Genomic DNA, 27,764 nt, shown 5'->3' with positions numbered 1-27,764 from the left:
TTCTCAGCCGCCATCTTCCCAGTCAGCTGTATCCACTTCTTTTCCTACACCGTCCCCTCAGGACAATTCTAGCATTGCCTGTACTCAATTCTTCCTCATTGCCCTCTCCTGAAGCCTATAAACCCATCCTGCCACCTTACGCCCCTATGTATCCTCCACTGCTTATCGACTCAACTCCTTTCCCCCTTCATACCCTCAGCAGGAACCACTTCCGGCTTCTTCCTTCTCTCCAGCCCATACTCCCTCAGGCACCATCTTTAGCCCATGCCCCACCCTTACTTCAGGAAGTAGCAGGAACTGAAGGTATTATTAGAGTTCGCGTTCCCTTCTCCCTCACTGATCTCCCTCAAATTAACAAAAGACTTGGTTCATTTCCAGAAGACCCCACTTCTTACATTAGAGAGTTTCAGTACCTTACCTGAAACTAAGGTAAGTTTTTAGTAGTCCTACAAACTAACCTGTCATGACCTCTACATTATCCTCTTCCACCCTCACCCCAGAAGACCAAGACTGTATCTGCACCCTAGCTCAGGCGCATGCTGATACAATTCTTCACCAAACTCCTGCCCAGCCGACTGGCGCAGAGGCAGTTCCCAACCAGGACCCCACTGGAATTATCAACATGGGGCCTCTGGATGCCACCATCAAGACCACATGATTGTGTGTCTCCTTGCAGGACTCAAAAAGGGTGCCCATAAAGTAGTAAACTATGAAAAACTTTCAGAAATCACCCAAGGTCCTGACAAAAACCCAGCCCTTTTTCTCTCTTGTTTAACTGAAGCCATAAGAAAATATGCCAACCTAAACCCAGCCAGCCCAAAAGAAACCACAATCTTAAACCTTTGGTTCACCTCCCAATCCACCCCCAATATTCTGCACAAACTTCAGAAGCTTGATGACAGCCCTCAAACCCCACAAGGAGACCTTCTTAATTTAGCCTTCAAAGTCTTTAACAATCATGATGAGGAAAATGAAAGGCAAAAAACAGGCAGTTTCAAATGCGTACCTCCACCATTCGGGCCCTGCAGGCCCGCAGGGGTGCAGCTCTACACGGAAGCCTCCTGGCAATCCACCTCCATCTGGCGCCTGTTTCAAGTGCGGCAATGAAGGCTACTGGTCCAGACAATGCCCAAACCCGGGTAATCCCACCAGGCCATGCCCCCTCTGCGGAGGACCTCACTGGAGGTTGGACTGTGAGCAGACCCCACAAGGACCACCCCCATCCCTTCCTAAGCTGGCCAGAACCTCCTACTCGGATCTCATCGGCCTTGCCACTGAAGACTGATGGTGCCTTGAAATGGACACCCTGGCAACTACCATCTCTTCATCTGAGCCAAGGGTAACCCTGATGGTGGCAGGTAGGCCACTGTGTTTTTTAATTAATACCAGGGCAACCTACACTGCTTTACCTAATTTTTCAGGACCCACCGAGTTCTCTCAAGTCTCTGTCGTAGAAATTAATAGACAAGTCTCCAAACCCGGAGCCACCCCTCCACTTTTCTGCTCCCTACATGCCTTTTCTTTCACTGACTCTTTGTTTGGTCCTGTCCTCATGCCAAACTCCACTCCTTTCAAAACTCCACACTACTCTTCACTTCCATGTTCCCCATAGCACCCAACGCATCAACCCAGACCCCTCCAGGGCTTCTAACTTTCTTCTACACCTCCAACCTCCCACCTTAAAACATGCAACTTTTCCTTATCCCCTATCCGTAGTTGACCCCACTGTTTAGGACACTTCCACGCCCTCAGTCACAAAACACCACACCCCCATCCACATTGCCCTTAAAAAGCCCACCCAGTTCCTATCACAGAAGCAGTATCCCACCTCCCAAGCACCTCGCATAGGCCTAAAGCCTATCATTTTTCGCCTCCTCACCAGTCACCTACTCCACCCAACAAACTCCCCTTTTAACAAACCGGTTCTACCTGTTAAAAAGCCAGATGAAACTTATCACTTAGTCCAGGACCTCAGGCTCCTTAACCAAGCTGTACTCCCAGTATGTCTACTAGTTCCTAACCCACATACTTTACTTTCCACAATTCCCTCGAATACCACCCATTTTTCTGTTCTGAACCTAAAACATGCTTTTTTTTTCTTCCACAATTCCTCTACACCTTGATACCCAAAACCTCTTTGCCTTTAGGTGGGAAAACCCCAACTCTCACCTTTCACATCAGCTCACCTGGTGCATGGTACCTCAAGGTTTCAGAGACAGCCCCCATCTTTTTGGACAGGGCTTTGCTCATGACCTCGGTACCCTATCCCTAAAACCGTCCCTTCTCCTTCAATGTGTTAATAATCTGCTCCTGTGTAGCCCCTCTCAAAAAGACTGCAACACCCACACTATCTCTCTTTTAAACTTCTTGACAAAACGGGGTTATTAGGTCTCCTCTAAGAAAGCACAAATATGCACCCCCTTAGTCACCTGTCTAGGGCTAGCTCTTACCCCATGAACCCAAGGGCTCACAGCCAACTGCATAGCCCTCCTTCAATCCCTCCTGCCTCCGCAAACTAAGCAAAAAATTCTCTCTCTTTTCTAGGATTAGTGGGATATTTTAGGCTCTAGGTTCCCTCCTTCGCTCTACTTGCCAAACCATTATATCAAGCTGCTAAAGCCCCACTCCATGAGCCTTTAAAATCTGCACAGCCTATTACCCAACCTTTCCGTCTACTCCAGAAGGCTCTCACCTCAGCCCAGTCCTCACTCTCCCAGACCTCACCAAACCTTTCTCCCTCTATACCGACAAACAGCGTAGAGTTACACTAGGTGTTCTAACCCAGGCTAAAGGACCCACCCTTCAGATTATTGCCTACCTCTCTAAACAGCTTAAAGCCTCAGTTCTTGGATGGCCTGCCTGCCTCCGAGCATTGGTGCAGCTGCTGTCCTAACCCTTAAAAGCCTAAAACTATCTCTCCATGCCAACCTAACAGTTTATTCAACCCATAACATCAAAGACATGCCAACTCACTGCAGTGTACTAGTCTCATCTCTGCCCCACAACTTCTCCAACTGTATACTCTATTCATAGAAACCCCCCAAATCACTATGCTAAACAGCTCCCATCTAAACCCAGCCATGCTCTTACCTGAAGCTACAACTACTGAAGACCCTAAACACTTCTGTGTGAACACTGTTCAAACCTTCCTTATACCTTTTCCAAACCTAACAGACCAACCCCTTCTTTACTTGGTTTGTAGATGGCAGCTCCTTCCTATGTCAAGGACGCCTGCATGCTGGCTATACTATAGTGTCCCCCGCCCCTCCGCCCCACATACTATTGAAGCCAATCCACTCCCCCTAGGTACTACCTCCCAAAAGCTGAACTCATTGCCCTCACTCAAGCTCTCACACTGACAGCCGGACAACAAATTAACATATATTCAAATTGTCATTATACGTTCCATATAGTACAGTCACACTCATCTACCCGGAAAAAACAGGGTTTCCTAACTGCAAAAAACACTCCTGTCATAAATGGCTCTCTCATCAACAAACTCCTTCAAGCTATCAGGCTCCTGCAGAAAGTTGCCATCACTCATTGCAGGGGTCACCAAACCCAAGACAATCATATATCGGCTGGAAATGCGCTAACAGATCAGGTAGTGAAATAAATAGTTCTGCAATCCGTGTAAGGCCAGTTTCTCTCCCTGTCCTTGTTCTGTCCTCTTTACTCCTCAGAAGAAAAGGAGGACTTCTGAGCCCAAAACCTTCAAAAGCAAGGACCATAGTATGTCAAGGAAAGGTGCTTCGTTCTTCCTCACTCTCAAAACCTTCCTCACCTCCAAAGAATCCACAACTCTTTCCATGTCGGTTACAAACCTCTCTTGCAACTTTTCCACCCTATTCTCACTTGTTCTCACCTTTCCAGCCATGTCTGAGAAATTACCCAGTCCGGCTCTATCTGCCACTCAGTGTCACCCCAAGGTTCCCTCTGGCCACCACCTTTTCCTACCCACCAAGCCTGGGGCCAGGTACCAAGGCAAGACTGGCAAGTAAACCTCACTCACATGCCGCCCAATAAGCAGCTCTGCTATCTTCTAGTCTTTGTCTATACTTTCTCCGGGTAAGTAAAAATGTTCCCAACAACTTCAGAAAGTGCAAATGTTGTCACACAAACTCTCATCATGCATATAATTCCCTATTTTGTACTCCCAACATCCATCCAGCCCAATAACAGGCTGGCCTTCATCAGCCAAATAATCCAAGTTGTCTCTACATCCTTAAATATGAAGTAGGTTCTCCACACACCCTACAGGCCTCAATCTTCAGGCAAAGTTGAAAAAATTAATTCTGTCCTTAAAGCCCAACTCACCAAGCTGGCTCTAAAAACCTACCAGTCGTGGACAAAAAAATCTCCCTTTTGCCCTCATGAGACTCCGCACAACACCAAAAGCACCCTCTTTTAATAGTCTTAGGGCCTCCACCCTTACCAAACTCTAAGCCACTCAGAAATTACCTCCCCTTCTTAATCCAGACACAGCCTTTCATTCGTGAAGCAGCAAATGAGGCTATACCTTTCCCTGTCGACACCTCCTTGTCCTCTGAACATAACTGTCGTGCAGGCACAGACGCGTTTCCAGACAATCCAGACGATGCTCCTACTACAAGGACAGGGTGGATACCAACCCGTCTCTCAAGAATACCCCAAAAAATAAGGTTTTCTTTTTCCAAGGTGCCCACGCCACCCCCTATATCATGTGTGAAGTAGTTATTGAGAAAGTCGCCCTTTTCCCTTTTATCTATAACCAAATAGACAGGAATATAAGATTCTCCCTGGGGCCTGAAAGCTTAAGGAGATGAATAACTCCTTCCTTCTCAGTCCCAGTACAAGGCACAAGGCTACTTACGTCAGCAGCGTGCGCCGGCAAGATTATCAGAAGCAGGAAGAGAGCCGACCGAAAGACAGCTACCCTGGCCAGAAGACACGTACCCCTGAAGATCGAGAAAGAGGCCATCCAGGTACAACACAGCAGTTATGTCAGACTAGAACACTTCCTGTTTACCGGAGACTATAAAACCTTTGTCCCGTCCTCACTTGGTGCTGATGCCATTTTAGGCCTCAGCCCGCCTGCACCCAGGTGCTCATTAAAACAGCATGTTGCTCCACACCACCTTGTGTTGTCTATTGACGTGCTCTCGGGGTTCAAACCGATACAGAAACCTTACAACTATGGTATATATTATTAATTGAGTTGGTTACACCAAATTCATATGTTAAAGCCCTAACCTCCAATGTGAGTGTATTTGGGGATAGGCCTATAAATTAGTAATTAAGGTTAAGTGCAGTCATAAGGGTGAGGCCTTGATATGGTAGAGCTGGTATACTTAGGTGTCCTTATAAGACGTGTGAGAGACACCAGAGAATTCTTTCCTCCAGTACGCAAAAGAAAGGCCATGTGAGGACATAGTGAGAAGGCAGCCAAGAGGAGAAGCCAAGAGGAGAACCCTTACCAGAAACCAACTCCGACAGCACTTTGCACCTTGATCATAAATTTCTAGCCTCCAGTACTGGGAAAAAATAAACTTACATTATTTAAGCCACCCAGTCTGTGGTGTTTGTCATGGCAGTCTGGAGACCCTTTCTTCTCTCTTTTCTGGAAATTAATCCCCTAGTCATCTCCTGAAATGGGGTGTGGGAGTATTCACCTGCAGCATCAAGTTGGCAAGGGGATCTGATATTCTAATTATATTTTAAACAGAATTTCAACAAATCTTCTTTTTTAAAAATTCGTATTTTCATCACTACTTCTGGAGGTGTGAGGACTAAACTCTGACCTTTTTTCTCTCTCGCCCAAATTCCTAAGAGGCCTGGGGAGTAACACCCTACAAACCATAAAATCTCACCAAATGGGTTTTATTTTATCCTATATGACACAGCTTACTTTCCAACCTTACTCTGGCATAACATCAAATGACAGATAAAGAAGAAAATCAAAATATTTTACCCCAAAATATGTCTCTTTGACATACTTTGAGTGGCCCTACAAAGCCTTCCGTTGTGAGGGAAAATTTGCATCTGTCAAGAATATGAGGAATATAACCAAATCTTTCCCTTTTCAGTCCCTTCCAATACTGAAGAGATGAACTGAGAGACTAGAACCCTTTACAGGTATGAGTAGGAAACAATTGCCATCTATTGTCTCTAAGGGCAGCCACCTATGAGACTTTATCTACATAATAAGAACCTTGGTTTTCATCACCCCTTATCTGCCTCCAGACACTCCTTTCTATTGACTCCAGGTTTTTAGATAATAACTTAACTCTTTCAACAAATTGCCAATCAGAAAATCTTTGACTCCACCTACAACCCTATGACCTATAAACTCCTACGTTACCCACCCATGCTCCTGTCCCGTCCTCTCCCCCAAACCTATGGATACTTCACATGCGTAGATTGATGTCTTTTGTCAACCCAACCACCTTGGGCACATGTTCTTAGGACCTCTTGAGACTGTGCCTTGGGTCATGACCACTCATATTTGGCTCAGAATATTTTACAGAATAATTTACTCTTCAAATATTTTACAGAATTTGGCTCTTTTCATGGTCAGGTGATGAGCAGGGTAAAGCAGATGGCTTTTTATTTTTTTGCCGTTGGGAGATTAGGATTTGGTTTACTTTTTTTTTTTTTTTTTGAGAAAGGCAATTACTGCTTGTCTATCTGCAAGCCAACTCCCCAGATATTATTATCATCTCCTCTGTCATTCTATTTTGTCCTCTGGGGTTTAGACTTTGTAATTTTTTTTCTATTCCATTCAGAATTCTTTAGTGAGATTTTAGAAAAAAGAGTAGTTACATGCATGTGTTCAATCCTAAATCAATTGGAAAATTATGCCTCTTTGGTAGTGTGATTAATTTTATATTTCTTTGTATTTTACTTATGTATGTACATTAATTTTGGATTTCTTTGCATCTTCCTTTACTGGCAGTCCATGAGGATAAGGAAGGTGAGTGTTCTTGTTTTTTTTTTTTTGAGGCAGGGTGTCACCCTGTCATCCAGGCTGAAGAACAGTGGCATGATTTGAGCTCACTGAAGCCTCAACCTCCCAGGCTTAAGCTAACCTCCCACCTCAGTCTCTCAAGTATCTGGGACTAGAGGTGTGTGCCACCATGCTTGGCTAATTTTTAAATTTTTTTTGTAGAGATGGGATCTCACCATGTTGGCCAGGCTGGTCTCAAACTCCTGAGCTCAAGCAATCCACCCACCTCAGACTGTCAAAGTGCTGGGATTACAGGTGTGTGTCACCATGCCCAGCCCTTATTCACTTTTATGTCCTCAGAGCTCCCACAAGTCATGACATATAGCAAAGAATCAATAATTACTTTTTAAATAAACAAGATACTCTCCAGATTTTAATGATTTGCCTGTTGCCATAGTTTTTTCTATGCATAGGTCCAGCTTTCCCCACTCCATTTCCCTTCCAGCCACGTTGATTTTCTCTCGAATTACTGGTCAAGATTCAAATGGAATGAAGCAATAAAGATATTTTTATGTTTGCTTATAAGAGAATAAGCTTTCAAAAAGGATTTGAAAACTTGAGTCTTCCCTAAGTCCTTAAAATAGTTCCAAATAGCACCACTCCAATTATCAAAATATCATTTTTTTGTTCAATACCTTAAATTTTAAACAATGCTGAATATTTAAGCCAATTAAATAACTTTTTTCAAAATGTTAACACATTTACCATCTAAAACTATCTTAAATACCACCGATAGTATATATAACTCTCTTTAGGATAGCACATTTTAGACTAAAAACAGCATCAGCTGTGTCATTTTCAGTAACATGAAGCTAACATTTAAATAGATCACCAAAGATTAAATTGAAATGAGCAAAAGCATGACCGGTGTTTTACACCATTAGCATGTGAAAATGTTCATTATATCAAATAGTTAAATTATAGAAAATTCATTTCAGTTGATTTTTATGAAATTTATTCAATTATAAATTAATACAATGTATGTGTTTTTCATAGGTGTGATAAATATTACATTTAAAGTATGACAGAAAAAAATAACATTTTATTTTTATATAAATAACCTTGTTATGCTTACCATAGCTATCTCTGGGTTAACAAATTTAAGTTGAGAGTGTACTTCCTTTTTACTATTAGAGATTAAAATAGAAAATCACGATGTTCTTCAATAAGATTTTGACTTTATGAGCCTGTGTTTATAACTAAATGATAATATCTTTACAGTTCATTTGGAAAAACTTCAGTGTTTTGTACTTACCTACAATGTCCTTCATAAGGCCTACAATACTCTCATCTCCTGTAATCCAAGGACGCTTCCCCACTTCATGACCATAGGCTGCTCTGAAATTGAAAACGGACATAAACATTTCTTAGCTTTTATGTGCATGTGTGTGATTATTTCAAATATCAGCTTTAGAAAATAAACATTTCTATGTGGACCTTTCTATGTGTTAGTAATTATATAAAATCAGGCTTTTTTAAAACAAAATATATAATACTTGGGATTAATGTCTTTTAACTTCTCTTTTTAAATTTCTTTTATTTTCTTTTTGTGAGGAATGGGGGAGATTGTTCATATGTTATTTTAATATCTTGCTATATTCTAGAGTGTAATTTTTTTTGGTCTCAGTTATTTTGTAATTTTTAAGATTATTTGAACACTACTTTTATACCTGTAGAATGTAGTATCTATACTAAAACTTATATACTATTTTGTAAGGCTAGAGACTAAAATGATTATAAATTGACATTTAAAATATAGCTATAATCTGTACATTTAATAGAAGTATATAAAATGTGATTATACTCATGATACCATTTTATAGGTAAATAACAAAATTTATGAATAATCAAAGCCAACACTACTTGGTTTGACATATTTGCTAGCAATTTCATCTGTCACATTCCAGCTCAATTTTATTATTCTAGTAAGTATCCCAGGAGGCATAGTAGAAAAATGCAAAATACATAGAGTACTTCAACTTTCAAGAAATTTCCATGAAATGAAGAAGGCAAATACACTTGAAAAACATAGAAGAAATTAAAACAGAGGATTAAGGTGAAGTGCCTCTGAGTGCTGTTACATTGTTGTATCTTAGGATGCTCTGAATGTGATAGTTCTGTAAGCAGACAAGGGGGTCTCCAGGGATTACAACATTTAATAAAGTTGAACCATTAGCCTGTTTTACAGCCTCCTGCCCTGTCACCTGTTTTTTTCCCAAGCCTGGTGTGTAATGCTGTCATCTTGTTGGTTGGGGCAAGCTTCTGACAGACCCCAGCAACTCATAGAGGAGCCTGAGTGAAATTTCCTCATTACCATGCTAAAGTCTCCACCCTGGGGAGGAGCTATAGCTTCATTACCATAACATGCGATCTACGCACTGGCATGATTACTCACTGCATCTCTGCAACTGAGACTCTTCCTCTGCATGCGATGATGCATCTTCTCCCTTATCACCCTATAAAACTCCCCTATCACTTTCCCTCTGGGAGACACTGCTCTTGTGAAAACTCCCAGTGTCTTCCTTACTTATGCCAAGTAATCAAACTTCTATTGATCAAAACCTGCTCTACTTTTTTTTACTACAGAGAAATAGTTTATTTTAAATCATATTTTAGAATTAAGCATTATTTTAAAACTTATTTCATAATAAACATTGCAAAGATGATTTCACAATTAAAAAGATAAATATTAAATATTTAAGCCTGCTATATATTCCTCTGACTCTTTTTTTTTTATTATACTTTAAGTTCTTGGACACATGTGCAGAATGTTCAGGTTTGTTACATAAGTATACACGTGCCATGGTGGTTTGCTGCACCTATCAACCCATCACCTACATTAGGTATTTCTCCTAATGCTCTCCCTCCCTTAGCCCCTCACCCGCTGACAGGCCCAAGTGTGTGATGTTCCCCTCCCTGAGTCCATGTGTTCTCATTGTTCAACTCCCACTTATGAGTGAGAACATGCGGTGCTTGGTTTTAAAGTTCCTGTGTTAGTTGGCTGAGAATGATGGTTTCCAGCTTTATCCATGTCTCCAGAAAGACCTTTGTTCCTCACCACATGAATGAAGCCCATTTTTTCTGGGTAACAGTTCTTAATTCTTTAGGAATCCAAAAGTTTGTCAGCTTGAAAGAAAGGAATGAAAATGTGCTTTTTGTATAGTACCAACCTGGGTTGAGTCTGTGTCAGTAAACTGGTGGGCTGGTACTCCCTAAGAGGGGCGGTAAGACCAGAGGTCTAGAGCACTGTTTTTCCTCCTTTGCAGACTTCCAAGGTATAAATACTCCCATCATGGGCGATTTCGTACTACCAACAGAAATTCTGAGTATTTAATAATTGGCTTTTGACATCTGGTATAAGCCAGCTCCAGGTCAGTACTGGTCATGAGACCACACTTATTGGAAGCTATAGGGCTTCATTTTCCACATTTGTACAAGTAAATGGGTAACAATATGGACCTTAAAGGATTCCCATGAGAAATAAATGAGATAACATGTGAAAGAGACGGTTACGTAGTACCCTGTTTCTGAGTCTTCTTTCCTAATGTAAATCTAATGCTAAAACTCCCTTCATCAGCATGTGGTATAGAACACAATTTTTAAACTAACATTTCTATTACCATACAAAGTAAGATGAAGGAAGAGGACTTTCTTTGAGAATAAACATAGACTGCTAAGAACTAAGGATGGAAGAGAGGGGCAATTGTTAGTTATTATTATTCATATTATTATTAGATAGCCTGCAGCTTGCCTCTTTCTTGATTTCTAATATAAATGCTAAAGACAAAAATCATTATCATTAAATGGTAGTTAAAGGCTGATACTTGGATCCTTTTTTATTTTAATCACATAGAGCTCCATGGCCTTTGCTGATAGCATAATACATCTTATTACATTTAGGTAGTAAAATTCTATGTTCTGCCTCAGAGAATTTGTATCTCAGAATATTATGCCACCTACTCCTCACTCTGGTAGACACCATGGTAATAATCTTTAAGGATATGTTTCTTCCTGCAATGCTTTTGGCATCTCCCTCCCTTTAAAATACCACACAGAGTCTGCTTCTTCATTTTGTTAGCCCACTAGCCTGGGGTAGTGAAATGTATTTAGAAAGTGTTACCCAAATAAACCCAAAGTAAAGTGGCCTGTCATTAGAAAGAGTTGATATAGATTAAAGTGCAGTTACAAATATCAGTATTAAAGTTAAGAAAAATATTATATTGTTCAAACAAAGCTACTTAAAATAGTTGCAGCATAGATGTAATCTTCTTTTACAAACGCTGGAAAGGAAAAGAGAGCATGGGAGAGAGTTAACTCACTGCCACAGAATAAATCATTGCTATAAGTGGGTGTTTTCTGAGACATGTACTAGGAGTATTTACTCACAAAATTAGAATTGCAGGATGTAAAACTAGGAAGTTAATAGAAACTTGGATCCTCTTTAAAGTAGGACCATGCTGTAACCATCCCACAAAACGAAAAATGGCCCTGTTTTTAGAAAGCTTCCTTCCATAAGTAAATAATTACAATTTCACAGCCTGCCTTCATTACATTATAATTTTTTTTCCATGATCCAATTGATGATTAGCCAATAAAGATGTTGAGAGGCCAGGGACGGTGGCTCATGCCTGTAATCCCAGCATTTTGGGAGTCCAACGTGGGTTGATCCCTTGAGACCAGGTGTTTGAGACCAGTCTGGGCAACATAGAGAGACGCCGTCTCTACAAAATTAAAGAAAAAATTAACCAGGCTTGGTGGCATGTACCTATAGTTGTAGCTACTCAGGAGCCTGAGGTGGGAGGATAGCCTGGGCCTGAGAGTTTAAGGCTGCAGTGAGCTATGATCACGCCACTGCACTCCAGCCTGGGCAACAGAGTGACACCCTGACTCCAAAAAAAGAATGTTAATTAGAAAAACAAAAACAAATAAAGATGTTGTGAAAAATCTTTGTAACATGCCATTCTATGTATTTTCTTATGCTCTCTTATTCAAACACTATTGCTTTTAAAGGAAGAAATGCTTAAATTAAATGAGACTAGAAGGGTCTGAAGGAGGCATCTACATCTCTCTGGCATGTTTTATCAGTGTCCTGTCAGCACACGTACACTGCCATGTAAAGTAAACTCTGTGGTTTATTCCTGATATTTAATTCAAAGGGATATTTTTATCTTTAAATAATCTTACCTAAACTGTCACAGTTCTTAGCAGAATCCCTGTAGAGACAAAACCGTAGTAGGTTTTTGCTCTTATGAAAAAGAGAGAACACCCTTTATATAGCAGATTTGACAATGTAAATGACCTAAGATATTGTGATTCTATTTTAGGAACATAATACCCATTTCCCAGCTTACAATATGCTCTTTAGGACTGATATATCCTTCTGTTCTAGCTGAATTGTGGCATTATGATTATTAACCAGTGTTATTCTCCATTAAATAATCCAGGTCATTAGTAAATATTTAATATAAAATATTATTCCCAAATACTTTATGCCTATTGCCTACTCATTCCAACAGACCCATAGATTTCAGGCATATTTTTGCTTCTTCTTGTTACAAAACCTTTTTGCTTATAATTATTAAGTATCAAATAAATATAATCACCCAAAAAGTTGTATATTTCAGAATACTGGAATTGCCTAAATATTGCCATTTTGCAAAACAAATATATTCTTCAATGTGTGATTGATCTACTTTAGAAATCCTATAGAGTTGAAAATGAAAATGCAAAATAATGGTAATAGAATTTTAAAACTAACACAGAGGTAAAAGCTTCTAAGAAAACTGTTTTCACAGTTTGCCTTAAATAAGTGTAAGTTTTAGAAATCATTTGGTTCTTCTATCATCAGAATGTGTCCCCTTCAAATTCTTATGTTAAAATTTGATCTGCCAATGTGACAGTATTAAGGAGTAGAGTCTTTAGGAGGTGATTCAGTCGTAAGGGCAGAGCCCTCATGAATGGGATTATGACCCTTATAAAAGAGGTGAGAGGCAGGTGTTTGCCTCTTCTGCCACATGAGGATGCAGCAAGAAGCACCATCTTGGAAGCAGAGAGCAGACCTTACCAGACACTAAGTCTGCCAGCACCTTGATCTTGGACTTCCCAGCCTCCAGAACTATAAGAATATTCATTTCCCTTCTCTATAAATTATCCAGACTCAGGTATTTTGTATAGCAGTGGGAACAAACTAAGACAGATCCTAAAATATTTCTAGTTGTACCTCTATTCTTGGCTTTTCCTTAGTATAAGAAATCAAAGATGGTAGCCTTATGAATTACAAAATCAGGCTGCATTATGGCAAAAAATCATTTATTCAATACTTAGATGTGGTAGGCAGTATGTCTGCAATAGGCCATAAAACTGGAGAAGATGGAATCCATGAGCCAAATGGCATTTCCTACTTTACAGTACTTGGATGGACAGAGATTTGACATCTATATGCCTGTGTAAAATCTTGCTTTGTTAAAGCACTCTAATTTTTATGTTACTATTAAGATTATAATATTTTTTTGAGACTGGGTCTGACTCTCTTGCCCAGGCTGGAGTGCAGTGTCACAATCTCAGCTCACTGCAACCCCCACCTTCCAGGCTCAAGCGATCCTCCCACCTCAACCTCACGAATAGCTGGGACTACAGGCATGTGCCACTACATCCAGCTAAATTTCTTTTGTATATTTTGTAGAGACAGGGTTTTACCATGTTGCCCAAGCTGGTCTCAAACTCCTGAGCTCAAGTGATCTGCCTGCCTTGGCCTCCCAAAGTCCTGGGGTTACAGCCTTGAACCACCGCGCCTGGTCAAGATTATACATTTTTAACATTATCTTTTTCAACCAAGCAACTACTTTCAATGTGCGTTACAGTATTTAGTAAATGTGTAATCCTCTTTGACTCAGCGATTCCCATAATCTGCCATTGGTCAAGAAGAAAGGGAGTCACTGACCTGGCTTCAGTATCAGCCAAGAAGTAGAGCAGAAGTGGCATTGAGGGACGCAAAGAGGAAGAAGTGATCCGACAAAACTTAACACAATAATGGGAGGCCCTGGATCTAGAGGCAACTGAACACATGCAGTGTTTGATTTTAGTACAAAAAAACAAGGCAACAGTCAGAATGAAAACTGAAGAAACCAACAGACCACTGAAGTGGCATGAAGACTACGTGTATGTATGTATGTATGTATGTATTTAAAGACATGGTCTTGCTGTAGCTCAGGCTGGAGTGCAGTGGCACAATCACAGCTTACTGCAGCCTCAACCTTCTGGGTGCAAGTGATCCTCTCACCTCAGCCTCTCAAGTGGCTTGGACTACAGGCATGCATCACCATGCCCAGCTGATTTTTGTATTTTTTGTAGAGTTGAGATCTCACAATGTTGCCCAGGCTGGTCTGGAACTACTGGGCTTTTGTGATCCACCCGCCTCAGCCTCCCAAAGTGCTGGGATTACAGATGGTAGCCACTGCATCCATCCCTTTGTTGCTCAGGCTGGTTTTAATTCCTAGGCTAAAGTGACCCACATTGGCCTCCCAAAGTGCCAGGAATACAGCCATGAGCTATCATGCCTGGTCTGACTACTTTGAACACATCTGAACAAAGAGCAGCCACAGAAAGAAATTTATCTAAACTTAAGCAAAGCCTCCTAAAAATACAGCTGCCACTGACCCATCCTCAGAGGTAGATGGACCTTAGCACCTGGAGGTACAAATTCAGCTGCCATTCATCTCCCTCTTGGGAGCTTCCAGCTAGGGAGGATACTGCCCATTAGCATCATGATGAAAAAGCCCAATGGAAACTTTTATGTTTTCCCATTGAAGCTCTGAAACTCTTCCCTTTAGTCAAGCTGGTATATAAACCCTTACCCATGGCTGTTCAGCAAACTACCCCTTGTAGAATTCTTGTATCAGAGTGTGAAATAAACTTTTCTCCTGTTAACCTGTCTGTTGTCAATTAATTGGCAGGCCCTCAATCACTTTGACCTAAGTACTCATTTGGTAGAGAAAAAGTTTCCTCCCAACAGAACTTCAGCTGGAAAAGATCAGAAGTGGGATTTTAAGCTAAATATTTGGGAGGTAAAAAATAATGACGAGCAAACACTTTTGGGATCAGGAATGATGGGTGATGTAGGAAGAAGAGGCATGTGATCAGGCATCCCAAACACCACAGACATTTATGGGCAGGGCCATGATGTTGACTGAGTCACTACAGCTTAAAACAAGACTAAAATAAACAAAGGAAGGATGGAATAGATGTCCATTTGCTTAGAAGTCTTCTTTAATTCACTGTACATTGCCTGTAGCATTAAAATATACAACCCTTCTGAATCATCTGTCTAATGAAAACTCAGTAAGAAGGTTTAATTAAAATTATGAAATTTTCCATCATCACAAGGTGAAATATAAAAGACGAAACAATAGAAGAGCATGAGGTGCTTTCCTGAAATACAACTTTAAAGTCTTGAAAATAATCAACCGGTTTCTTACTTAAGTAGGATGACCATAAGGATCTGAATAGAATAGCAGGGCAGAATATATTTTAAATGCTTAGAGGATAAAAACTCACAACCTTGCTGCATGAATATCCAAGAGGCAAGGACACTCTATAAAGTTCAAATTCATTCAATCTAATTATCTGCCCTCTCTTACATTAAGGCCAAAAATGAATATTAACCATTTTTATTAACTATGACCCCCATTCATTAAATACTAAAACCTGCTCGAGAAAATGTGGTGGTATGTATTTTGCAAATTATGCATTAAAGTTATGCAGATAAAGTTATAACATGATTAATAAATTATATAAACTATCATTCTTACATCAAGTTGTGAAATTACATTCTTAATCACTAAAATTAAGAACTTCAGTGTTATCTAATAGCCATAGTTGTAATCATTTGCACAGTGTAAGCTAAACATTATTTATTTATTTATTTTATTGAAACAGAGTCGCCCAGGCTGGAGTGCAGTGGCACAATCTCTGCTCACTGCAAACTCTGCCTCCCGGGTTCAAGCAATTCTCTTGCCTTAGCCTCCTCAATAGCTGGGATTACAGGCACCTGCCACCACGCCAGGCTAATTTTTATATTTTTAGTAGAGAAGAGGTTTCACCATGTTGGTCAGGCTGGACCATTCCCGACCTAATTTTTGTATTTTTTTAGTAGAGATGAGGTTTCACCACGTTGGCCAGGCTGGTCTCAAACTCTTGACCTCAAGTGATCTGCCCACCTCGGCCTCCCAAAGTGCTGCAATTACAGATGTGAGCCACTGTGACTGGCCTACTAAACTTTAAAGAATGGATATTGTTCCCAATTTGAAAACCAGTAGCATGAAGAATGAAGAAAGGTAAAGAATGTACTCTGAGTTTCCATGACAGCCAAATGTTTTTCCTCTGAAATTCTATTTGATTTGGTTTCATCTTTCTGAAACGTTTTCGTAACTGTCAAGTTTGGCTCATCTTCATATTGATTTTTCAGTTTCAAATAATCAGAAAATATTTAAAAAGTATTTCTGGTTATCATAAAAATAAGTGTTGATAATTTAGCCTAATCATGAAGAAATCAAGCTTTGGAACATTAACTCCTCTATTAGTTATTAAAGAAATAAAATAAAATGATTACATGTGGTTTAGAGATGTCAGTACAGGAGAGGAACTTAAATGTTTAAATCTTGTTAAAGTTTTAGCCCTGATTCTGCCACTAACTTGCTATGTCACCTTATTCTGATCCTCAGTTATTTCATCAATCAAATGAGACTACTGAGCAGCTAAGGTTTCTCCGTATCCATGGATTCCCTCACTATGGATTCAACCAACTAAGGATCAAAAATATTTGGGGAAAAAAATGGATGGCTGCATATATACTAAACATGTACAGACTTTTTTTCTCATCACTATTCCCTAAACAATACAGTATAACAGCTATTTACATGATATTTATACTGTATTAGGTATTATAAGTAATCTAGAGATTATTTAAAGTATATGGCATAGGCCTAGGTTCTTTGGAAATATGATGCCATTTGTATACAAGGGACTTGACCATTGTGGATTTTGGAATGATAGGGAGGCCCTGGAACTAATCCTCCACAGATACCAAGGGATGACTGTACTAGGATTCTATTACACATTTTTCCAAATATTAGACAACCTAATGTGATTTTGTAAATTTTTGTATGAGATGTAGAGTAGTAGCTTTTAAAGTAATACTTACATTTTGGCCCACTTATCTAGTTCTTCTTCAAGATATGTTTTCACCATTTTTGGCTGAAGGCCAAGAGAATTTCCCAAGAAATAGATGGCATTTTCATCCTTATTCACTAATGATAAATCAACTGAAACAGAAGAAATGTCAAAAAAAAAAGCTTTTTCAGTATGGTATTGTTAAGCCAGTACAAATAATTAATATAATCAACTCTAAGAAGGATAAAAATTAAAAATTAAAAATTACTCCCAAGGATGACATCAGGTCCTCTAAAAAATAATTAGCTTTTGCATTTACATTTTAAAATATAATTTAAACCTATACAGGCTATTATGAAGATCTCTCGTATTTACTGTTCTCCATGAGGAAATCTAAATTAGCAAATACTTCCAATCATGAATTGCCAAAGCATTAGAAAAGAGTTAAAAACAAATGTTTTTAATTAGGAAATACATCAGCCTATCTAATTGTATAAGAAGATTACCAGAATTTAGTCAAGTACTAACACTGTACTAATTTGTGTTGTAGACATGGCAATTTTTTAAAAAATGCAAATAATTATTTATATAACTAAAGTAGATATACTGGATCTATGTGTTTTTTTCATTCTATATCCATACACACGTACACACAGTACTAACATATGTATAGGCAAAGATTATTTTCTATATCTACTTCTTATTCATATAAATCAAACTTTGATGATTTTTATCCTACAGTTTACCCACTGCAAACAAGCCAATCCATGTACTTAAGATGCAGTCCAGAAAGTCACAAGTTTACAATCACAATTGTAAACTACTGAGTTTTCTCTTATATCTTAGGGGAAAAAAAACTAAGCTTCTCGTTTATATTCCACTGGAATCATTAAGTACTATGTTGGTCTTTACTTCAGACTACTTAATTAAACCTTTGAAGACTTTTTAAAGACATACCATCTATTTCAACCTGATCTCTTTTATAGCTATTGTTTTTCATTGGCATCTTTTAAGCCTGACCAATAAAAGATATGTACATATTGTTTACACGTGTGCCAGAAGAGTCCTCTTGGTTAAGGTATCCATTATTTCCTGGACCTAGGATTAGATATGCCTCCCCATTTCCCATCCTAAATGTTATCATGTCAGCCAGGCACTGTGGCCCATGCCTGTAATCCCGGCACTTTTGGAGGCAAAATCGGGAGGATCACTTGAGCCCAGGAGTTCAAGACAAGCCTGGGCAACACAGCGAGACTCCATCTCTATTTAATTTTTTTTTTTAAATAAAAGGTCATCACATCAATGGTTCTTGTCACATTGGACATTACTGATAATCTCCTTATAGCTTGAGTCCAAGTTTAGTGGCTTTGGGATTATATCCACAGTTTTCATGACTCCTGTGCTTTCTCTACACAACCCTTGAGAATATGGGAGCTCTAGGTTCATCCATAGTTCCCAGTCCTTCAGTGCCAGCTGCTAACTCTTGCACAATTCAATGTCGTGTGGATTCTGTTGGACATCTTGTTTAGTATTTAATGCTTATGAAGTGGGAGAGGGTCCCCTTTCTGAAGCATTTATTGTATTTACCATTTTTTCCCAAAGGCAAGTCAGGATTAACGTACACCAGCTATTCTTGTTTTTAGGATTATTTTCTGTCTCCTGTACTGACAACTTTTTTAGCATATTGTGAGTTTAGTGCTATGCTAAAACATTTATTGTAGAAATTATGATATTACATTTTTCTTTAAAGTAGGTGTTGCCAATCAGGGCATACATTTTTTGCAGTTTCTCAATGGTCCTCTTGGTTTTCTCTCTCATTTCAATGGCCTTTTCACAAAGGCCACGGAGCTTACTAGAACTATCCTTTTCAAAGTGAACTGCTCGATTAACACATGTCCTGTTAGTAAATCCCAAAATTTTGGTTAAGTCACAATGCTTCAAGACCGCAGTTCACTCTTCTTGTAGGTATTGTTTTCCAACTCTTTCTTTTAGTGCCTTTGCTTCTTATTCCCTGGAAAGTCTTCCTCCATTGAATTTAGCCTGATCTTATTAGGGGGAGGAAAAGGGGGGTAAGGTGTCTCAATTTATTCCTCTTAATCCATACTGTCCAGAGTTACTCTGAGAAAACACTGAGAGGTGTCATGATGTGGGGATCCTGTGGGTTCATGTTCAGATCAGATCATTTGCTGCATTTGTTCTGTTAATACCCAGCAGGCAGGATCTTTAATGAGTACCCTTGTTTTAAACAAGGCAGGGCAAACTTTTTCTGTAAAAAGCCAGAAAGTAAATATTTCAGGCTTTCCAGGCCATACAGTCTCTGCTGCAATTCCTCTTTTTTGTTATGATAGGATAAAAAAAGCCATAGATAATTAAAAAATAAATGTGGCAGTGATCCTAAAAACTTTATTCCAAAAAGAAGGCAGAGATTTTTTTTAGCTTTTTCTTAGGGTCACACTTCAAATTCTGGCACAGATTGGGCATGTTAAAAGAGTTCATCAGTTCCCCCTATCAGCCAAGTCTCCACATTCAGTAAATCCTCCTTGAGCTGGGAATACTTGCTTCATGTAACAAGCCCCCCTAGTTTACTAGGGCTTCTAGAACTAAGGCTTCTGGGTAGCTTAAACATAAATTTATTGTCTTATAATTTTGCAGGCTCTAAGTCCAAAATCAAGTGTTGGCAAGGTTGATTCCTTTCAAGCACTGTGACGGAAGAATATGTTCTAGGCCTCTCTGCTTGGCTTATAGATGGCCATCTCTTGTGTGTTTGGCGATCTCCCAGTATGCCTGTGTTTCCGATTTCCCCCTTTTATAAGAACATCACAACATATTGAATTAGGGCCCACTCTAATGATCTCATTTTAACTTGATTAGTTTTGTAAGGACAGTATTAGGCACAGGTGGTTAGGCTGTCAACACAGACATTTTTAGGGAACGTAATTCCACCCATAGCAATCTGCTTAAAGGTTCACTTGACTTCAAACTTGTTTACGAGCTCCAGATTTTCAGCTTTTAACAAGCAGGGCTTGCTCCAGTTAGTCCTTAGGTCAACAGTGTTAGAGCCATTCTTCTGGAATGCTCCTTTCTTTGAAAAGGCTACAGTATGTTTGCTATAAAGCTCATGGTTCTGAAAACTCACTTGATTGCTTGAGGAGCATTTTAGTGCATCACAAATGTCCACCCTTGTGGACCTTATGAGCTTACTCTTTCAGTTTATATGAAGCTTAACCTAGGAACTAGTTTCAAAATATCAATATCACTTCCGATTTAAATCTTCTCGCCAGCCCTAGCTCATGCTTGACTTAAGTTCAGGAAACTGCAGTTTGAAACAAAGGAACGAGTCTATTAACAATTTATTTTCTTGTTCCTCACTGCTGCTGCTTCTAATTCCTCCAATGGAGTGGAAAAAGAAAGGCAAGAAAATCTTAGTCCAGCTTTGGTGCTTTTTGGTTAGCTCTTGCCCTTATGAAGTATTTTTTCTGAGTTCATGAAAATCTCCTTCCCACTGGAGACCTCCAATCTCCAGTTTCCTGAAGTAGTTAATGAATACTTAAGCTGATGTCTCACGATCTGCTCGCTACCACCACTTCCCACCTCATACAATATATTTCTAGAATATTTATGCAAAAAGTACCACAACCCAACAAGCAGACTTCTCAGGTATGACCCTTTTGCAGTATATTTTTGTTATAGGAGTTATTAAGAAATTATTTTAGGCAGATAGAGATGAAAACGGGTCCTTGGGAAGTTTTTGTTTCTTTTAAAGCAGCTCCAGAAATGTTTCTTGTCTAACAGGAAAGCCCCTGCTCTTAGAGCCTGCAGGCAAGCTTTAATATGCAAATGAAGGCCATTAGAAACTGGGTCCACCAAACATGGTGATTTCCCTTGTCTTCCTCTTGTCTCCGCATGTGCCTGGCAACATGGCCGCCCTCACATATCCCCACAACTGGTCTCTAACACAATCAGAACACACACAACATTTATTGATAAAGTTCACCATCTTATATGGACATAGTTCATGTTGCCCCAAGATAATGACAATAATAACATCAAAGAGCACTGATCACAGATTACTATTATAGATATAATAATGAAAAAGTTTGAAATATTGTGAGAATTGCCAAAATGTGCTACAGAAACATGAAGGGAGCACATGCTCTTGGAAAAATGATGTCTACAGACTTGCTGGAATTGGAGTTGCCACTAACTTTTAATTTGTAAAAAATGCAGTATCTGTGAAGCACTCTAAAGAAGAATGCAGAGCTCCCCAGGTATGGGCAGTTTTCCAATCAGGAAAACAGGTGAGGTGCTCAAGATGGATGACTAGAAGTAGCTAGTGTATGCTGCTCTCATGGAGAGAAAACAAAGTGGTGAGTAAATCCTACGTCTTCAAGTAGATCATCTAAGAGGTCATCTTGGTATTCAACAAGAAAGCAAGAGGACCCACAGAGAAGAGAGGAGCAAAGCCAAGGACTTGCCCACCTGGGACCAGTATAGATGTGGGGAAAGCTCCCTAAAGTCAGGAAAGGGTTGATGAGTGAGAGTTCCCAGGGGATCCAAACTTCTGCCATGGACCTTTGCAATCCTGGGCATGGGAGAAGCCCTTGACCTCAGTGGAACTCCAAATCAACACAGAGACCAGCCTGGAGTCTTTGCAGGGGTACCACTTAAGCCCTGTGGAGCCACACAGGTCTTGGATCCCTGAGCAGCTAGGCATCAGCTGCCATAGCCTCAATAGAGACTACTGTAATGGTGCCAAGGAGTGGCCAGACTGCCTAAGCCAACAACAATAAAACAGGTCAAAGAAGGGCAATACATAATGATAAAGGGTTCAATTCAACAAGAACACTAAACTATCCTAAATATACACATAGCAAACACTGGAGCACCCAGATTCATAAAACAAGTACTTCTAGACCTATGAAAAGACTTAGATGGTTAACAACACTAGTAGGGGATTTCAACACCCCACTGACAGCATTAGACAGATCATCAAGTCAGAAAACTAACAAAGACATTTTGGACTTCAATTCAACACTTAACCAATGGGACCTAATAGACATCTACAAAACATTCCACCCATCAACCACAGATTATACATTCTTCTCGTCTGTGAACACAGCATACTCTATGATTCACCATATGCTTGGAGATAAAGCAAGACTCAATAAATTCAAAAAATTGAAGTCATATCAGCCATACTTTCAGACCACAGTGGAATAAAAGTAGAAATCATTACCAAGAAGATCTCTCAGAAGTACACTGTTACATAGAAATTAAGCAACTTACTCCTGAATGACTTTGGGGTAAACAATGAAATTAAGGCAGATATCAAAAAATTACTTGAAATAAATGAAAACAGAGACACAACCAACATGTCAAAATCTCTGAGATGCAGCAAACACAGTGTTATGAGGAAAATTTATAGTGCAAAGCACCTACATCAATAAGTTAGAAAGATCTGCAATTCACAATTTAGCAACACACCAAGAGGAACCAGAAAAGCAAGAACAAACTAACCCCAATGCTAGTAGAATAAATAACTGAAATCAAAGGAGAAAAGAATGAAATCAAGCACAAAATATTCATAAAGAGATCAATGAAACCAAAAGCTGTTTCTTTAAAAAGACAAACAAGATCAGCAGACCACTATCTAGATTAAAAAGAAAAAAATAAAGATGATTCAAATATGCACAGTTAGAAACAACAAAGATGACATACAACTAATCCTGTAGAAACACAAAAGATCCTGCCAGGAGCAGTAGCTCACGCACGTAATGCCAGCACTTTGGGAGGCTGAGGATGATGTATCATGAGGTCAGGAGATGGAGACCATCCTGGCTAACATGGTGAAACCCCATCTCTACTAAAAGTACAAAAAAATTAGCCAGGCGTGGTGATGGGCACCTGTAGTCCCAGCTTCTCGGGAGGCTGAGGCAGATGAATGGTGTGAACCCGGGAGACAGAGCTTGCAATGAGCTGAGATCATGCCACTGCATTCCAGCCTGGGTGACAAAGCGAGACTCCATCTCAAAGAAACAAGAAAAAAAAAAAAAAAAAAGAAATACAAAAGATCCTGGCTGGTCGCTGTGGCTCATGCCTGTAATCCCAGCACTTTGGGAGGCCAAGGTGGGTGGATCACCTGAGGTCCGGAGTTCAAGACCAGCCTGACCAACATGGAGAAACTCTGTCTCTACTAAAAATACAAAATTAGCTGGGCATGGTGGCATATGCCTGTAATCCCAGCTACTTGGGAGGCTGAGGCAAGAGAATCGCTTGAACCTGGGAGGTGGAGGTTGCAGTGAGCCGAGGTCGCACCATTGCACTCCAGCTTGGGCAACAAGAGCGAAACTCCATCTCAAAAAGAAAAAAAAAAAATACAAAAGATCCTTACAGACTCTTATGAACACTTTATCCATGAAAACTAGACAATCTGAAGGAAATAGATAAATTCCTGGAAAGATACAACCTCCCAAGACTAAACCAGGTAGAAACTAAGACCCTGAACATTCCAATAGAGTTTCAACTTGAATCAGTCATAACATCTTACCAACCAAAAAAAGTCCTGTGCCAGATGAATTCACAGCTAAATTCTATCAGACTTACAAAGAAGACCTGGTACCAACACTGCTGAAACTATCCCAAAAAATTAAGGAGGGGGTGACTCCTCCCCGACTCATTCTAGGAAGCCAGTATCACTCGACACCAAAATCTGCCAAAGAAATAACAACAAGAACAACAACAACCACAAAATTACAGGTCAATATCCCCATAGAAGCAAAAATCATCAACAAAATACTAGCAAACCAAACCCAGAAGCACATGAAAAGGTAATATCACCACATTCAAGTAGGTTTTATTCCTGGGATGCAGGGTTGATTCAACACATGTAAATCTGTAAATGTGATTCAGTATGTAAAGATAATTGAGAACAAAAACCATATGATCATGTCAACAGACATAGAAAAAGCTTTCAGTAAAATCCAATATCCCTTCATGATAAAAACTCTCAACAAACTAGGCATCAAAGGAACATACCTCAATATAATAAGAGCGATCTATGACAAACCCACAGCCAACACCATACTGAATGAATAAAAGCTGGAGGTATTCTCCTTAAGAACTGGAACAAGTCAAAGATATCTCCCACTCCTACTCAATATAGTACTGGAAATCTTAGCAAGGGCGGTCAGTTAAGAGAAAGAAAGAAAAGGAATCTAAATAGAAAAAAAATTATCTATCTTTACTAATGATAAGATTCTATACCTAGAAAACCCTAAAGACTCCACCAAAATTCTAGAACTGCTACACAATTTCAGTAAAGTTTCAGAATACAAAATCAACATTAAAAAATCAGGAGCATTTCTATATGCCAAGAATGTTCAAGCTGAGAGCCAAATCAATAATACAATCCCACTTGCAACAGCCAAAAAATAGTAAAACACTAAGAAATATATCTAACCAAGGAGGTGAAAGCTCTCTACAAGGAGAACTCCAAAGTACTGCTCAAAGAAAAATTATAGATGACACAAATAGAAAAACATTCCATACGCATGGATTGGAAGAATCAATATCATGAAAACCACCATATTGCACAAAGCAATTTATAGATTCAAAGCTATTCCTATCAAACTACCAATGTCATTTCTCACAGAAATAGAAAAATTATTCTAAAATTCATATGTGACCAACAAAGAGCCTGAATAGCCAAAGCAATCCTAAGCAAAAAGAACAAGGCTGATGGCATCACATTACCTGACTTCAAACTACAAAGCTACAATAACCAAAACAGCATGGTACTGGGACCAAAACATATACATAGACCAATAGAACAGGATACAGAACCCAGAATAAAGCCACACATCTACAACAGTCTAATCTTTAACAAAGTTGACAACAACAAGCAATGGGGTAAGAACTCTTATTCAATAGGTGGTGCTGGGGTAACCAGCCAGCAATATGCAGAAGAATGGAACTGGACCCCTACCTTTCAAAAAATACAATTATTGACTCAAGATGGATAAGACTAAAATGTAAGACCTAAAATTATAAAATTCTTAGAAGAAAACCTAGGAAATATCATCCTGGACAGTGGCTTTGTCAAAGGATTTGTGACTGAGTCCTCAATAGCAATTGCAAAAACCCCCCAAACTGACAAGTGGAACCTAATTAAACTAAAAAGCTTCTGCACAGCAAAAGAAACTATCAGCAGAGTAAATAGACAACCTACAGAATGGGAGAAGATATTCACAAACTATGTCTTGCAAATATTTAATATTCAGAATCTATAATGAATTTAAGCAATTCAACAAGCGAGAAACAAATAACCCCATTAAAAAATGGGCAAAGAATGGAGGCAGAGGTGGGGGGATCACGAGGTCAGGAGATTGAGACCATCCTGGCTAACATGGTGAAACCTCGTTTCTACTAAAAATACAAAAAGTTAGCCAGGTTTGGTGGCAGAGGCCTGTAGTCCCAGCTCTTGGGAGGCTGAGGCAGGAGAATCACTTGAACCTGGGAGGTGGAGGTTGCAGTGCACTGAGATCACACTACTGCACTCCAGCCTGGGAGACAGAGCGAGACTCCGCCTCAAAAAAAAAAAAAAAAAAAAAAAGGCAAAGAACATGAATAGACACTTCTCAAAAGAAAACATACATACAGCCAACAAATATACGAAAAAGTGCTCAACATCATTAATCGTTAATGAAATGCAAATCAAAACCACAATGAGATACCATCTCACACCAGTCAGAATGGCTATTATTAAAAAGTCAAAAAATAACAAACGGTGACAAGGTTGCAAAGAAATAAAACACTTATACATCGTTGGTGGGAATGTAAATTAGTTCAGCCACTGTGGAAAGCAGTGAGGAGATTTCTCAAAGAATTTAAAATAGAACTACCATTTGACCGAGCCATCCCATTACCAAGTATATACCTAAAGAAAAATACATTGTTCTACTAGGAAAACACAAGCATTTGTAGATTCATTGCAGAACTATTCATAAAAGCAAAACTATGAAATTATTCTAGATGTCCTTCAATGGTGGATTGGATAAAGAAAATGTGGTATAAATACACCAAGGAATGCTACATAGCCATAAAAAGAATGCAATCATGTCCTTTTCAACAACATAGATGCAGCTAGGGGCCATTATCTTAAATGAATTAATGCGTGATCAGAGAACTGCATACTATATGTTCTCATTTTTAAGTGGGAGCTAACATTTGGTATATATAGCTATAAAGGGAGGAACAATACTACCTATAGGGTACAATGTTCACTACTTGGGTAACAGGATCATTTGTACTAAAAACCTTGGCATCATGCAATTTACCCATATAACAAACTTGCACATGTACCCCCTGAACCTAAAATAAAAGTTGAAATTAAAAAAATAATAATACAAACAGCAAAGTGCAGTAAAGTGAGTTATGCCTGTATGTCCCTTTAATATATTCATTGCTGGCATCCCAATAAAGCTAATTTTAATCTGAATTGCAACTATGTTAAAGTCTTTGTGTAAAGGCTTATATCTTCTACAGATATAGATTACCTATCATAATGACTTCCACAAAAAAAAAAAAAAAACTTGATATGTGTTTGGAACATCCTACTAATAGCATCAACATTAGCCATACACGACCACAATTGTAAATACATTGTTAGATACAAGTACCAGATAGTCTGTGTTTGAAAGAGACAAACTGCCATTCATGTTAATATCATACATATATTGATATGCTACTTTTAAAACTAGTTATAATAATATTCCTAAAACAATTTTTTTAATTATATAATTAGAAAAGAGATCATTTTGGCCAGGCGCGGTGGCTCATGCCTGTAATCCCAGCACTTTGGGCGGCTGAGGTGGGTGGATCACGAGGTCAGGAGATGGAGACCATCCTGGCTAACATGGTGAAACCCTGTCTCTACTAAAAATACAAAAAATTAGCCAGGTGTGGTGGTGGGTGCCTGTGGTCCCAGCTACTTGGAAGGCTGAGGCAGGAGAATGGTGTGAACCCAGGAGGCGGAACTTGCAGTGAGCCAAGATCGCACCACTGCACTCCAGTCTGGGTGACAGAGCAAGACTCTATCTCAAAAAAAAAAAAAAAAAAAAAAATTTGATCATTTCATATTTTATTAGGACTTAGATACTGGTCTATCACATCAGGAGCTTGAACAAATACCAGTGCCTGGGTTTGAGTCAAAAACTCTAAATTTTTTGATGTAGGACTCCAATATAGGCGTATTTTTTAAAAAAATCCCCCAACCAATTCCTTATGTGAACTCACTTCAGAAGGCCTGGCATTTAATTTACCCATTAAAAACAAAACAAAAAATAAACAAAAAATGAGACTTCTCAATTTAATTAAATTATCCAAGGTCACAAAGGTAGCTTACCTTCAACTTACTACAGCATAAGTTTACTGTAATTTAAGATTTAAGTTCATTTTAAATATTTTAAAATTTAATGATAAAATACATATGAACTCAAAACTTTCCAATACTTTTCACAGATGAAACATACAGAAAATTACATTGTTTCCCATTTGTAATAAAATTAAAAAGCTACGTTAGGACAGAGGTGAAGGGCCCAGTCCAGTTCCCCCA

General features: G+C 39.2%; 1 protein-coding gene across 7 annotated transcripts in view; it reads right to left on the bottom strand.

Annotated features, from left to right (window-relative positions):
• The window catches only part of KYNU (kynureninase), a 152,703-nt gene that overhangs the window by 106,395 nt on the left and 18,544 nt on the right, over positions 1–27,764 (bottom strand). For all 7 annotated transcript variants that reach the window (XR_010118859.1, XM_055261596.2, XM_055261599.2 and 4 more), the window contains 2 exons: positions 17,184–17,304; positions 8,241–8,323 (listed from right to left, as the gene is read on the bottom strand). Coding sequence is in view for 6 of the 7 variants with exons in the window: in XM_055261596.2 (XP_055117571.1) it covers positions 8,241–8,323; positions 17,184–17,304 (204 nt within the window). In the remaining variant the exon portion in view is untranslated. The remainder of the gene's footprint in view (positions 1–8,240; positions 8,324–17,183; positions 17,305–27,764) is intronic.

The sequence above is a fragment of the Symphalangus syndactylus genome, chromosome 22 (genome assembly GCF_028878055.3).
Source record: "Symphalangus syndactylus isolate Jambi chromosome 22, NHGRI_mSymSyn1-v2.1_pri, whole genome shotgun sequence".
Taxonomy (NCBI): domain Eukaryota; kingdom Metazoa; phylum Chordata; class Mammalia; order Primates; family Hylobatidae; genus Symphalangus; species Symphalangus syndactylus.
Note: the sequence above shows the minus strand (reverse complement) of the source record. Positions and strands in the feature narration are given on the sequence as shown.